Source organism: Euleptes europaea, chromosome 6, assembly GCF_029931775.1.
Source record: "Euleptes europaea isolate rEulEur1 chromosome 6, rEulEur1.hap1, whole genome shotgun sequence".
Taxonomy (NCBI): domain Eukaryota; kingdom Metazoa; phylum Chordata; class Lepidosauria; order Squamata; family Sphaerodactylidae; genus Euleptes; species Euleptes europaea.
Window position 1 is genome coordinate 11,463,874 of NC_079317.1, and position 15,728 is coordinate 11,479,601.

The 15,728-nt window shown below is 46.3% G+C and overlaps 1 protein-coding gene across 6 annotated transcripts in view; it reads left to right on the forward strand.

Annotated features, from left to right (window-relative positions):
- PPP2R5E (protein phosphatase 2 regulatory subunit B'epsilon) overlaps nucleotides 1-15,728 on the forward strand; it is a 116,901-nt gene that overhangs the window by 74,547 nt on the left and 26,626 nt on the right. For all 6 annotated transcript variants that reach the window (XM_056850970.1, XM_056850974.1, XM_056850975.1 and 3 more), the window contains exon 4: nucleotides 13,539-13,640. In XM_056850970.1, the coding sequence (XP_056706948.1) occupies nucleotides 13,539-13,640 (102 nt within the window). The remainder of the gene's footprint in view (nucleotides 1-13,538; nucleotides 13,641-15,728) is intronic.

The window sequence follows — 15,728 nt, forward strand, 5'->3', positions numbered from 1 at the left end:
AGATTCTTCAGAAAGGTGAACAGACTGAAACTTAATTGTGACAAGACAAAAGGTTCTCTGGGTTAATAGAAAGGCAGACTAGGGACTTCAGATCTCTCCTGACTTGGGTGGGGTTATACTCCCCTTAAAAAGCCAGGTTGCAGCTTGGGAGTGCTACGCGACCCAACATTCGCCTTAGAAAACCTGGTGGCTTCAGCGGTTCAGAGTGCTTTCCCCAGCTTTGGCTGGTGTGTCAACTACTGCCGTTTCTGGGTCAGTCAGATTAGCCACAGTGATCCATGCCTTAGTTACATCTAGACTGGACTATTGCAATGCGCTCTACTTGGGGCTACCCTTGAAGAGTGTTTGGATGCTTTGGCTAGTTCGCAGTGCTGTGGCTAGACTGCTGGTCGGGAGCATTTGGCCCCCATACTACAGCAGTTACACTGACTAACGATCCACTCCTGAGCCCAATTCAAAGTTTTGACTTTTAAAGCCCTACATAGGTTGGGACTGGGGTATCTGAAGGACTGACTTCTCCCATATATTCCTGCCCAGGAATTAAGATCCCAGAGAGAGGGACCTCCTGACTTTTCTGTCAACCAAAGAAGCTCATTTGCCAGGTACACAAGAGAGGGCCTTTTCAGTGGCAGCCCCATGATTATGGAACAACCTCCCCAGGGAGATGTGCCTGGCCCCCCTCACTTTTGATTTTTAGGAGGTATCTGAGGACTACATTTGAAGAAAGCAGTTCCGAATTATGTTTTTAAGAGCTCATTCCTGAGACCGCAGGCAGGCCACGGCGGCTGGCCGCGGTGCAGCAATGGTGCCACCGGTAGGCCTCCTAAGGGGCTTTGCGGCAGCGTGCGCCGCTACGAAAAAGGCAAAAGTTGCAAAAGAAGCGAGAGCCCGAGAAGCAGGGCGGAGGAATGGCATGGCCTCAGGCCAGCCAAGGCTGGCTGAGTTCGCAGGGCCACTTCCGAGGAAGGGATCTCGCTACGGGGAGGCTGCCACGGAATGGGGATGGGCGGGACGGCCCGCGGGAGGGGAGGGGCTGCCTCAATGGAAGAAAGGCAGCGCGAAGGGCAGGGGCTATGAGGGAGGCGGGCCGAGCAGGGCAGGAGCAGGAGGACGAGAGAACTCCCGGAGGGGCCAAGAGAAGGGTGATAGCAGGCACTGGCTGCCTCTGAAAGGACTGCTGCGCATTCACCAACACCACCTTAATGTCCTCCCGCACAAACCCCGCGTGTGCTACCATGAGTATACTGTTGGCCGGGACTGACACCCGGCCGAGTGGGGGGAGGTGGAAGTGGTCTCCTCGCGGCGCCCTGGAGTTTGTGCTGCTGTCAGGGGAGAGTAAGGGCATGGTCACATCCTGGAATTGGAGGGCTCAGAACAGGCTGGCGACGTGAAGAGCTCTATGATTCACTGCATGCATCGACCCATCATAGGCTCTGAGAGAGCAACGCTCGCATGCCTCCTCATTGGTCTGCCCCGTGGTCCCAGGACCAATGAAGGGATGTACTAAAACGAATGACAGGCTAGCCCATTAGAAACAACGGGAGAGGCTGCACAGCTTGTTTGAAATAATAGGAGCCTGGATTGCCCATAGACTTGCATTGGCTATATTGAAAGACATTGCAGCACAAAAAGAGTTGCAAAGAAAATGTGGAATGGATTTTCCAGCAAGGTCTCTAAACCCAGATACAATACTCTGGGACTGGACTGACAGCCCCTCAAGTGGATTGATAGCCCCTGGGACTAGAACAAGTGTCCCAGGGCTGGAATGACAGCCCCCCGGCCTCATGTGACAGGGGAGGGAGGAAGCGCTCCCATTGGGCTGCTGGGCAGAGGGGCGGGTGATGTGAGAAATGCCCTCAGGCGTGCATGGAGAGGGGGAGGAGAGCAGCCCAGCCCCTCGTCCCTCTGGCTTTCTAGTAACGAACTCAGGTGAACTCTGTGCTGGGGCGACGGTGCGCGTGCCCACAGACAGGGCTCTGAGTACCTCCTCTGGCACGCGTGCCATAGATTCGACACCACTGGGCTAGCGTGTCATTTGTTTTAGTACATTGTCATGGGCTTAGGGGTAAAAATGAGCAAGATAAGGTATAATTCCACCATTTCTGAACCCCATATGAAGTATAACGGAGTGAATAGAACAGTTTTTAGCTGTATGAAGTAAAACGCAGCTGTCTAGTCTGACTGACCTTGAAGATAACGAGGAAGCATAAAATCCTTCCTTGTTGGGAAAACCTACTGAATGGTAATTATGTTCAGTGCTGAAATTTATATACTGTGATAACAATTACCATACCTCTTCTGTACAGGGAAATGTTTACCCGTCGTATCTCAGAAATCTTAGATAAAAGGACCTGAATGAGATAAAAGGACGGCACTTGCCCTCTGAAAGTTAGAGAACTTTCCTGGCAAGTTAAGACACACATTAGCTTGACATGGATCACTATCCATCCCCTCCAAGGGATGTAAAACAAAGACTCACATCTTTGATCCTTGCGTGGATTAAGGTTCTGACGTTCTAAGACATTTACAACTCATCTTGTGAGACTGAGAAAGGCTTCTTTTAGAGAAGGTTCATTTCTGATAACCTAGCTAAGGCTGGATGTCTGAAATGACTACTTGCAGACTTCTTCATCTGACGATGGAAGCTCTTAGAAATCCTACCAACATTAGAGTGGGGTCTAAGAGTTTGGATCATTCCATATTTGGAACATTGGGAACCCATCTTATTCTAGACAAGGATAGATGGAATCTCATAAAGGATCTATACAGTCTTGCTTGGCTTATACAGTTCTTACAAGCATGAAGATTGTAAAACCTATAGTCTCCTGCACATAGGACTATAAGATAATATTCTGAGTTTATGTCAGTATTCTTCTCTAATAAACAGAGAGGATTCTGAATATTCTCTCAGCAGAAGCCAGAGTTCTTCCTAATTAACAGGAATGCTTCTGTAGTCTGTAACACTGCTTGCACAGATCAAAAGCTCTTACATTGAACTATAGGTACAATTCTCTCTGAAATTGGCATTATCAGAGAAGGACAATTTAAATAGCTTAGAGCTATTAATTGTAGTGTATTAATTGGCTTTCACAAAAGCTTTGCATTGTTGTCTGATTCAGACACAGCTATAGATATTCCTGATCTTAAATCAGAGGCCTTTTCAAGGGGTAAGAACACTAAGAGATTTCTACAATGTCATGGACTTGGCCTTGGCATAGACTGGAAATATTCTTTAATATAATAACAACTTTTACATAGAACCATGACACATAGAATTCTAATCTTTGCATATACCAAAGATATGCTCTGCAATGACATGGAAATACAGGAAAGCTTCACAAATCTCCCTAAGCTTTGCTTTAAGCTGGAGAGGTTTGGAAATGAGTAAAGATCTTGTAATACAAAAGGTTTAAATATTTTTAACATAAGATTCTTTCAGAACCTTACAGATAGGTAAAGAAGATATACAAATGACATGATAAGGTAGGATCTTCTATTAAGATAAGATGATATGATATGTTATGTTATGATATTCTACATGATTTGAATATATTCCTGAATGAAATAATATTACAGGTTTAAGATTTGAACTCTCGGACTTCCGGTAGAGAGCTGATCCCAGCAAGATGTCCCTCAGAGATTGCTCGAGGGAACCAAGAGGCGTTCTGAACCGGGGCTCTTCATAAAAGCCCCAACTCCGACCCTAAACAGGGGATCGGAATGCAGGCAACCCCCTGCTGCCGAAGAAGAGCTGTTTGACTCCCACCCCCCTCCCACAAGAGCTACTTGATGTGGAGGAGGGTTGGTCGAAGTCCCGCCGGCTGAGGAGGAACTCCATCGCCATGAACGTCTCAAGGATATAGGCATCAAGCTAATAACAGAGAACCCCGATTTCCAACATCCGAGTAAGTTACATGAACTCCTTTTATCTACCAATTTGATTTTGAATGACTGGAACTTTTCAAAATCGACTACAGACTCTGCACCCCTTCACCCAGGATTTTAAGTAATATTCCGACTAAAAGACTATTTAATTAAATTAAAAACTGAATTAGCAGGCAAACGAAACAACCGGAAAGAACTGAGTGGCATAAAGAGCTACCAATTGGCGGCTGCGGCGCAGAAGGCCGGGGGCGGGGGGGGGGGGAGAAATCCTTCACTTTCGATTCTCCATTCCTTCACCTTAGGAGAGTCCTCCAGCCACATTTTCATTCAGGAAGTGGCTTCTCTAGGAAGACAGGAAATCATAGTGGGCTATGCGGCCGGATGTGCCCCACTCATTGTAGCAGCAAAATAAATCCTACCTTCTTTAATCATACAGTGGGACTGATGGAAAGTCTGCTGCCTCATATCTCGCTGTATACTTCCTACAACAAACTCCAAAGCCAAGCCAGAGCTTTTTAAACTACTTAATAGCTTTTTTTGTACTGAGCTGCCTGCTTACATGTAACTTACTAGTCTGGAAAATACAAAAGCCACAGACAGTCGTGGAAAGTAATTATGAAAAGATACAGGAAATGTTGGCCATGCAAACTGAAAAATTAAAGAAGAAGTTTGAAGAGGTTTCCATGCAACAAGAACAATCAGCTACACAAATGACTTTATTACACAAAAATTTGATGGCTTATTAAATGAGATCAAGGAAATAAAGGATCAAATTACAGTAATGAAAAATGGCATGAAGAAGATGGAATTTTCAGTTAACAACACCGAAGAACTGAAAGGAGTCAAAATGGACATGAAATCTCAAGCACAACATATTGAAGCATTACGGCTCCAGGAAGAGCAAGTGAAGGATCAATTAGCTGATTTGGACTTACAACAGAGGGAATCTAACCTGCGCATAGGTACCGTATTTTTCGCTCCATAGCACGCACCTGACCATAACACACACCTAGTTTTTAGAGGAGGAAAACAAGAAAAAATCTTGTTTTCCTCCTCTAAAAACTTGTGTTATGGAGTGAATGCCGGGACGGCGCCAGCCGGTGTTTCCCGCCCCTACGGCCAGCTGGGAGGCTGGCGGGGCTGCACAGACGGCGGTAGCTGGCGCAAGCGCCCAGCCGCCTCTGTGCCTGGCTGGCGGCCCTAGCCGGCTCCTGGGGCGGCCCGGCTCTGCGCCCCGCTGCCGCTGCGCTGGGAGGCTGGCAGGGACCTCCCGCCCCCCAGCTGGCTGGCGGCTTTAAAGCCGGCTCCCGGGGCGCCCGGCTCTAAAGCCCAGCGGGCGGGGTCAGGGGCGCTTCCTGCGAGGATGCGCCGGCCGAGCGCAGGAGCATGCAGCAGCAGCAGATTCAGGTGAGCCTTTTCCTTCCCCCAAGGCAGCGAGCCGCACCATTGTCACCCGACTACTCACTTCTCATTTACAGACCCGGTGCCCTCTCCTCGCTTCACGGGCAGGCGTTTTTTCAGGGCTCGGGGAGGCAGAGTTGGGAGAGCAAAAAAAGGGGGAAGAGAGAGAGAGGAAGAAGCCGGGGTGGGGATGGGAGGAGAAGAGGGGAGGGGGGAGAAAGGAAGGAAGGGGGAGAAGAGAAGCAAGCGGCGCGTGGGTCTGAGGCGGCAGTGCCGAGATGGAAGGAAGGCGAGAGAGGGAGAGAGGCGAGGCACACGCGCAGACACCCCCCCACACACTGAGGCGCCCACAAAGAAATAAATAAATCGGCTGAGGGGGGAGAAAGGCTGGGCTGCCACGCGTGCCCTCTCGCTGGGGGGTGTGAGCCGCCCACGCGCCGCTCTGTACGCGCGAGTGTGTCTGTCAGCGCGCATGCGCGCATTGTCTGTAGCTGCTGCCGGGCGCCCCGGGAGCCGGCTTTAAAGCCGCCATCCAGCTGGGCTGCTGGGAGGGGCCTTGGGGGGTGCCATTGGGGACGGCCTGGAGAGGAGGGCACCCCTCCTGGCCTCTGACCAGGGGGCTGGGACCTCTGAGCGGTGGGCGGCTTGTCAGTGTTCACATGAGCGGCTCATTAGCGGCCTGATGCTCTCACTCTTCCCATTTCCCTCTCCAAAAATTCCTGCATCCACACAGCCCGCTCAGAAAGCCCCCCCCCAAAAAAGATGCATGAGTGATGATTCCGAGGCAGACCACCACCTCATTGTGCCCTGCAGAGATAGCCCAGCCAGACCCCCACCTTCCATCCCCTCATGATCCCTTCCCCATATAGTCACACAGATGGGCGAGGTGTAAAAAATGCCTTTATTGAAACAGCGCGTGTTAAGGGAGGGTGGGTGGGGCTGAAACAGCGGCGAGTGGCGAGGGCAGACCAGTTTTCCAACGAGGTGTTGGTGGGAGCCAAGGGAACGCAGAGGCGGCAAGGTGGTGGGAGCTGATGCCATCGCTTCCTCGGGGGCCTCCTTCTCTCCTTGTGTCCGTGTGTGTGTGTTAGGGTGCCACTGACCAGTAGGCTGCTGCGGAAACCTGCAACGAGAAAGAAGGGCCTGGGGATCGATGGTCAGCCGACTCCTGGGCGGCATGACAGCCACCCAGGGGTCTCGCTCTAGTGGCATGGGGTTGGTCCCAGCCCGTAGCTGTGGCACGCGTCGCCAGACTCGTCTGAATGCTTCCCGTGGAGGACAGAGTTCAGCTGAGGTCGAGACCTGGCGTAACTTTTTGGCGGCAAAAGGCGTTCCCAGGCCGAATGGCCCTTAGGAGGCCAACTAGCCACGGGAATGCCCCCGGAAACGCCCCCTTGGTGGCCGGTGGCCGCCTCTGCGCTGCTCGGGCACTGGTGCGGCCCTTGCGCAGGCACGCCGCTCCCCTCCGCTGACTACTGCCACCACTGTAACTGGCCGCACACTGGCGCCCAGGCCATTTGCGCCCGCGTAAGTGCCATTTACGCCGGCGCCAGGCCCCTCGGGCCTCCTAAGCACTTTCGGCCTGATTCTCAGGAAGGGGCTGTAAATTTTGGTTTTATGTATTTTTATGTTCTCAGTTTTATGTCATTTATTTATATTGTAAACTGCATTGAGCTCCGTAAGGAAGAAAGGCAGCTAATAAATGTTTTAAATAAATAAAGCCCTGTTCAGATGAGTGGAGCATAGTGGGAGAGGTAGTCCTGTACATATGTGGGTCCAATCATTGCATCGTTGTGGTAGTAATTTAAGACTTGATGAGGCAGTATGAGGAGTACCTAACATTTGGAGGGGCTGTGGCTCAGTGGCAGAGCATCTGCTTGGCATGTAGAAGGTCCCAGGTTCAATCCATGGTTTCTCCAGTGGAAAGAATCAGGTAGCAGGTGATGTAAAAGACCTCTCTGGAGAGCTGCTGCCAGTCTGAGTAGACAGTGCTGACTGTGATGGACCAGTGGTCTAATTCAGTATAAGGTGTGTTCATGTGTTCATCAGACTGATGCTTAGTCATGGACTGCCAGTGTATCTTTCCAAAATGTGGCATGCTGATGTTGCACCAGTGTGATTGATGCTAGCGTTGTTGGCTGGTGGGCAGGCACAAACCTCAAACTCGGTAGCAAAGCAGCTAAATTTCTGCTCTCCTATGCCATATTAATCACTTGTTATATAATGTTATTAGATTCATCTGCAGTTTTAGTTACTGTTGTGTGCTCTTCACTGTATCACCGTTTGGATTCAAGTGAAATATTTTCCCAGTGCTGCTGTATAAAATAACCCACAGAACGTTTTGTAAAGGAAATGCTGTAGCAAGTTTTAGTAATACGAATGAGGCAAAGCACTTCATTATAATTTCCTAATCTTACTAAGTTGGGTTGTTTATGAGATGAGGTGTTTTTTGTTCTTTTGTTTTTTTTACAAATGAGAGTATTGTTTTCACTGATTCCAGCTCATGTTTGGAGCGATCATTTTGGGTTATTTGCCTCTGCTTCACTATATCCACATTCACAAGGGTGAACAATGGCACATTGAACAATGGGCAGGATCCTTCCTTGTTTGAGTGTAGCATCTGTTTGGGCATAGCAGGGCCCCATTTTCCCCAACCGCCTCAATGCACATGCACAATCGTGCACGTGCCAAGTTGTTGTGGGGAATAGGAGGATGCCTCTCTCATCCAGCCCTTTCTCTTCTGTATGGTCATAACATGTTCCTTGACCAAGTGGAGAGAGTAGGCTGGACATGGATACGCGAGGCGTGCACCGATTTCCCATTCTCTTTTATTTCCAGCTCTCTGACCAAAGGTCTTGAGCACAACAAGCATAAGATGAAATAATTTTAACATTATAGATTATAGATTATTAAAATGTACAACCCATGGCGCACCTGATTTTGATCCCAACGGAAGTTGATTTCAGGTTGCTGGCTCAAGGTTGACTCAGCCTTCCATCCTTCCGAGGTCGGTCAAATGAGTACCCAGCTTACTGGGGGTAAAGGTAAGATGACTGGGGAAGGCACTGGCAAACCACCCCGTAAACAAAGTCTGCCTCGTAAACATAGGGATGTGACGTCACCCCATGGGAAAGAAATGACCCGGTGCTTGCACGGGACCTTTACCTTTACAACAGTGATAACTTTAAATTCTTAAAATACTTAAAGCACTTTAAAATTAAAATAACAATTAACAATAAATGTTACTTTACAGGCGTGGCAGTAACTACAATCATAATATCACTAGTTAACAATAGTTTAGCTTTGTCATACCGTTAAGGAAACTATTATTACCAGATATTTTGCAACACATTTGGTTATTTCTGGGTCAGCGTCACCCAACAGAAATGGGACCACCCAAGAGTCAACAGGAAGATGATATCTTGATAAAATGGGTGCAATCCAGGTGGCCCTGGGCGTAGCCCATAGATATCTCATATTTCCGAAAATGGCCTGTCGGGGTGAAGGTGCATGGGCCAAGGAGCTCTATGGTGTCCTAAGTGGGATCCCTCCGTATGTACGTGCCCATATGTGGAAGAAAATTGCATATCGAGGTTGGGGTGGGTTTTTTTTGTATTTTGTTTAATGGGTTTACCTTCAGAAAATGCTGTTTCGTCAGAACTGTGAAGGAGTCAACTGGTCAGATCTGCTGTATCAAAGATTCCCAGAAGACACTGGAAAGCTGCCATGATTCCAGATGTGACCGAATGGATTAACAAAATATTAGATTTTACTTTGATGTCAAAACTGGCGTGTTTGGTGAAAAGGAGTTCGATAGATGATTTTATTTAAATTTAGTTTGTGGATATAATACAGAGTGTTAAAAGTATAATTATGTAATAGCTGGTAGTGGACTAGGAAACATCAATTAAGTATTTTTAATTCTCTGATATAATTTCATGCCCAATAGGTCAATAATAAATTAATAATAGGCATGAACTAATAACCAGTATCATATGACTTAGGTGAGACGAGAGCTGATGATGCAGGCATGCATGCATGCATTGTTTTATTGATACCTGGACACAGATACAATGTTATTACTATTTCCGCTTTCTTTTCCCTATCTTTTTTCTGTACCCCAATTATAAAAATAATTTTTTTTTGAAAAAACAAACAAAGATTCCCAGAAGAGTTCTGCTCCAGTAACTCTTGCTTGCTGATCTAACAGCAAAGTTGGGTCCTGGAGCACCGGTAACCTCTTCACACACTGTGTAAGAACAGGCTTAACCTACCTAAATGAATCCCCTCTGCAGCATATCTTGCAAGCCAGCACAACTCTGTCTTGTATGGATTTAGTTTTAAATTATTCTTTCTCAGCCGCTTATTATCCAAGAGTTGACCCAGAACTGGAACAGCTGCTGTTGGTAGCCTAGCCAATAAAACACAGAGCTTGGTGAAGTCTCATACTGGGTGGGATCCAGCAACAAATTTCCAGCGTAAGATCTTGCGCAAACAATTTCTGGGCGCTCTCATATATAGGGAGGAAAGCAATCTTGTGCAGGAGGAACTGCGCTAAGTCTATTTATATTTCTGCTTGTGCGTTGGTGAGTCCAAGCTGCGGTACAGATCATCTTCAGGCATTTGGTCCAAACTTGCCACATGGTGGCAAGAGCTTTGTACGCTCCAGATTCTGGTTCTTCTTGGTTCTCACTTTCCTTCAATTTCTCCATTTCTGCATGAAGAGTCATAAGGAAAAGACTTGACATGAGACAAATTGAGAAGGTTTCTTTCAGTTCAGCAAAACAGATTTTTTTCTGACACTGGGGGTTACCGCACTTTGCATTCCCAGCGATGTATTAAGAGTTTGAAAATGTTATAAAAAACATCGCTTTAAAAGGGTTTTTGGATACCACGGCTAATAGATGGTTGGAAGACGTCTTCACAGCTAAAGGGGCCAAATAAAGTGCGAACAGTATTTTTTATAACATTTTCAAACTCTTAATGCATCGCTGGGAATACAAGTGCAGTAGAGGAAGTGGGATATTTTCAGGGATATGTACTGGGATTTAATGGGATTTGGTGTCCCCCTTTTATTAAATTAATATTAATACAAAAACAAAAGCTACCATCACAGCAGCAATGTACAAATAACTAGTAGGCAATTGTCATCTGTCTGGTTCTATACATACTATTGGGGGTATCTAAATAATTCTTAAAATATGAAAGAAATGAATCCCAGAAAATGAAATGGAGAATCTTGTGGAAGAATGCTGGATTCAATTATCCCCTTCCCCCATGCAAAACAGCAATTGTTTCCCAGGCAGCCATCACGTCTTTGGGTGAACTGGCAGACTGCTGGTGGCAGGAGGAGATGGTGTTTTTTTTAACGGTCCAAGTGTATATATTTATAACTACGTTTGGGGGGGGCTGTTGATTTATTTGGCATTTCTCAACAGGTGATGTCTTCAGTTTATTTCTAATTTATCAATTTGCTTAGCAGTGCATCAGTAATGTCATTAGATTAAACTGAGCTCTTAAACATGAGAGGTTGTTTCATTTTGTGTAGTTTTACTGTTCTGAATGCATGTGGATTCTGTAGTAAAGGGGAAAGTGTAGACTGAGTTTTATTATTGTATCAGCTCCCTTTATATTTAATGTTTATTGCATGGTGTGACCTGTACGTGCCATGATTTTATTACGTACATAGAATCATAGAATAGAATAATAGAATCATAGAGTTGGAAGGGACCACCAGGGTCATCTAGTCCAACCCCCTGCACAACGCAGGAAATTCCAAACTACCTCCCCCCCCCCCAGTGACCCCTACTGCATGCCCAGAAGATGGCCAAGATGCCCCTCCTGCTCATGATCCGCCTAAGGTAATAGAATCAGCATTGCTGACAGATCGCTGCCATCTAGCCTCTTCTTCTTTATTTGTTGCATGATTCCAGCCCACATCCATTGGGCTCTGTGTGCACAGGGCCTGCACAGCATGGACATCAGGTGGACTGAGGTTGTGAGAGTGGCCAGAACAAGGATGAGCATCCCCATGCACCCTCCCCATATATTCACATATTCTTTAGCAATGACTGCAGAGGACTGTAGTTATGTTCTGCTACTGCAGTTAAAGGAATGTTGGGGCTCTTTAGGTAGATGCTACTGATCAGAAGGGCTGTTCTTTTACCCATGGCCTGTACATTTTTATTTTGCTTTTGACTGTTCAACAGAAAGTTAGTAGTGCTGGCTAAGTTTTTTTTTAAATCTATAAAATTCTTGAAATATTTGGAGTCCTTCAAGGAAATCTGCTTTTTATACAAATGCCGGCAATAAATTGTTTTGTCGTTGTCTTTTAATCCAGGTGAGCAAGGGGTTGGCGTCTCCCTGTTTGTGTTAATTTAGATTGCTTTCAAATATATTATGCCACATGGTCAGAATGAATACTTTTCTCTTAGTGCCATGTAACATTCCTCCTGATTTTTGTCACTCTTTAAAAAAAAGAACCCCAACCCCCCCCCCAGTCCCACAAGTAATTTAAAAGTTGCTTGTCTTCTATTATTAGCTAGTGACATTCTCACTGTTGTAGAATATTACAGTAGCAGAAAGCACTTTGGGAAGGGAGGCTGATTATTACTTGGCATTTATGTAGTTCTTTAGGGAGGCCAATTCACTTTGTATATTTTCTCTGAATCCTTACAACAACCTTGCAGGGTAGGTCAGTATTGTTTTGCAAATATGGGAAGGGGGAGCTGAATCTGGGAAAGGTGGCTTGATTACTCCATTTAATTAGTTCATCGCACAGGCAAGGTTTGAACTGGGGGCTTTGAGTTACAGCTTAGTCTTTTTGCCATTATGCTCAAAACACGGATGCACAGTCTGATCTTTTGGCTAGATGAGATGAGTTGTATGAATAGAATTCCAGGACGTTATTTTAAATTGCAGAAGAAGAAGAAGCTTGTCTATATGGTTACGTGCTCCATGGACAAATTTAAAGCGGTGATTTGGTTATTTATTCCTAATAGCCTCGTCTGTCAGTGTGAAATGCTATGGAATAGAAGCACATATCTATGCATACCAGAGTTCTGTAAAAATCAGCATGTTTTCCCTAGTATTGAAGCAAAAGGCACCCTCTTGTGGTGATAATAGGAAAAGCTAATTGCAAAAACCCATTCCTTGAATATAATTTCTTGGTATTTTAATCCTCTTCTAGTTCTCCTTTCCCCTGACCCTGGCTAGTATTTGGATGGGAGACCACCAAGGAAGTTCAGGGCTGCAACACAGAGGCAGGCAATGGCAAACCACCTCTGAATGTCTCTTGCCCTGAAAACCCTATAAGTCAGCTGTGACTTGACAGCCAAAAACAGAAAGGAAAAAAAAACAACAACCTTCCTTGTTTTTGAATCCTCATAGCATTTCTTCACTTCCTGGTCCAGTTCCTAGTTTAGTTATTAGAAAAGGCTATGCAAATGGCTGCTATTGTAATTATGTGTTTAACTTACCAACCTTCCCCCTACCCTAACCTATATGTGTGATATAAAATGTATCTGTTTTGGTGCTCAGTAGGCTAGCCTGCTACATTACTAGCACACCAAAAATACAACATGAAAATTAATTTCTGAAATTTACAAAAGAGGCTAGTTATAGCAATCTTCTTGTAAGTTTCAGATCTTTAAAAGTATCACTTCTCAATTTAACCAAATTCTGAGGAATACTAAAAGAGATTTAATGAGACCAGAAAACTGCTTTAGAGCCAGCGTGGTATAATGCATAGTGTTTTGGACAAGGTACCAAAACTTGGGTTTAAATCCCTACTTAGCTGTTGACCTGTTTGAAATCTGAGCAATGTAAGGAAAGGTGAGAGATGAAGGCTACATCCCTACTTGGTTGTGGGTCATTATATAAAATGAAGCAGGTATAACTTGATTGGAACTCTAGGGAAGGGTGCGTGTGGGTTATCCATAGTCCTTAGAAACAAGTACTGGTCAAGTTAGAACAACCACATTAACCAGTCTCTTCTCTTTATCTGGCAGCTGCAGTCATGAGCAGTGATATCTGCTATTTCAGAAATTGAAATTGCTATAGAAATTTTTCCTGTATGGTAGCAGTAAGAACATTGCTAAAATAGGCGAAGGTTTCATAGGGAATATGGATGGACTTGGATCCCTTTCACAGCAATCCAAAGAGGGGCAATGTTTAAATTACTGCACCCGAGCCTATTTGAAGTGGCTATCTTCCTACGAGAGCAGCTCTTAATTTTGTTTTTTACCTCCTAGGTATCTTGCAATATTTTCCGAACTCTTCCTCCTAGCGATAGCAACGAGTTTGATCCAGAAGAAGATGAACCCACCCTTGAGGCATCATGGCCACATTTACAGGTGACTTTCAGTCTTGCATTTTTAACATAGACCCCCCCCTCTTCAAAAAAAACCCCACACATTTTTATATGTATAGACAAGGGGAGTGGAGGGAAAAGGGAATCAATTTGCCAGAGATGGGAGGGAAGGGTTGTGACCTCCGAGCAGTCCTCAGTCCTCTGCCCCTTGATAGATACCAGAGTGTTCTTCCTCTCGTGTCTGCAGCTGCCAGGCAACATGGGACTTTCATGAAGGTTCAGGAAGTGCATAATTTTCTTTCAAAGCTTTGCACCTGGTACTCTGATACTAAGCCCGTTAGTTGTAATGAAAGGTGCACAGAAATGTACCACTATAGAAATAACAAGTGAGGACCCACAAGAAATTTGCAGGAGCAGCTATCCCATTCCCCCCCTTAGAATCATAGAATTATAGAGTTGGAAAGGACCACCAGGTTCATCTAGTCCAACTCCCTGCACAGTGCAGGAAATTCACAACTACCTCCCCCCACACACCCCAATGACCCCTACTCCATGCCCAGAAGAAGGCCAAGATGCCCTCCCTCTCATGATCTGCCTAAGGACATGGAATCAGCATTTCTGACAGATGGCCATCTAACCTCTGCTTAAAAACCTCCAGGGAAGGAGAGCTCACCACCTCCCAAGGAAGCCTGTTCCACTGAGGAACTGCTCTAACTATTAGAAAGTTCGTCCTAATGTCTAGGCGGAAACTCTTTGCTTCCTCCCCTCTCCCCCTATTTCTCTCCCTCTACTTCCACCCCTTTTCTTACTCTCTCCCTCTCCTCCATGCCTGTCACCTTCTCTTCCTTTCTGCCCCCGACCTTTCTTTCTGTCCCCATCACCCTCCCAGCCTCCCACCAGCCAGTGTGGTGTAGTGGTTATGAGCGATGGACTCTAATCTGGCGAACCAGGAGAAGCCTGCTGGGTGACCTTGAGCTTGTCACAGTTCTCTCTGAACTCTCTGCCCCACCTACCTCACAAGGTGTCTGTTGCGGGGAGAGGAAGGGAAAGTGATTGTAAGCCGGTTTGAGACTCCTTAAGAAGGTAGAGAAAAATGGGGTATAAAAACCAACTCTTCTTCTTCCTCTCTCCCTCCCACAGCAGTGGTGGCAGCACTCCAAGTTGCCCACCTGCTTCCCCCTCCCCCCACATCAGCAGTGACACCAGCACTAGCTCTCCTGGAATCACAACAGATCTCCCTACTACAGAGATCAATCCCCCTTAGGGTTGCTAGCTCCAGGTTGGGAAGTTCCTAGAGATTTTGGAGTGGAGCCTTGGGAGGGTGAGGTTTGGGGAGGGAAACTACCTTGACAGGGTACAGTGCCATGGAGTCAGCCCTCCAAAGCAGCCATTTTCTCCAGGGAAACTGATCTCTTGTCATCTGGAAATGAGTTGCAGTTCTGAGTGATCTCCAGCTCTCATCTGGAAGTTGGCAACCCTACTTCCCCTGGAGGAAATGGCTGCTTTGGAAGGTGGAGTCAATGGCATACTTTTCTGAGGTTCCTCCCCCCTCAAACCCCACCCTCACCGGGCTCCACCTCATAAACCTCCAGGAATTTCCCAACCTGCAGTTGGCAACCCTGTCTGCCTCCCACTCAACAGCTAACCTACTGCTAACTGCCCTTCTGTCTTAGGTTTTTATTCCCCCCCCCCCACCCGCAGCCTCTACCTTGGAAAACTACAGTCTTTCTCTGCAGTAGGGACCAAAGCAGCTTACGTTAGACTCTTCTCTTCCTTTTTATCTGCACAACAACCCTGTGAGATAGATTAGTCTGAAAGTATGTGACTGGCCCGAATTCAGAGGATAATATGACTCTGTGTATGAGAGCACATCTTGACATCCTTCTATTTTGCGCCTCTTTAGCCTGATATGCATCTTTCCATATTTCCCTTGGGGTCGGCAATAGAAATCTTGGCAGTCTTCAGTTTGGCATTGTCTGTAATCACGGAGATTGGAGTTCATTTTTGGCACTGGTCCGTTTGATAAGTGGTTTGTGTGTTGTTAGCTTTGGTCTGCAGAAATTGCCCCTTTTCCCCAAATGGAAGTGCCATTTCAGTACTGCAGGCTCCATTACATTGGCTGACAAGAACC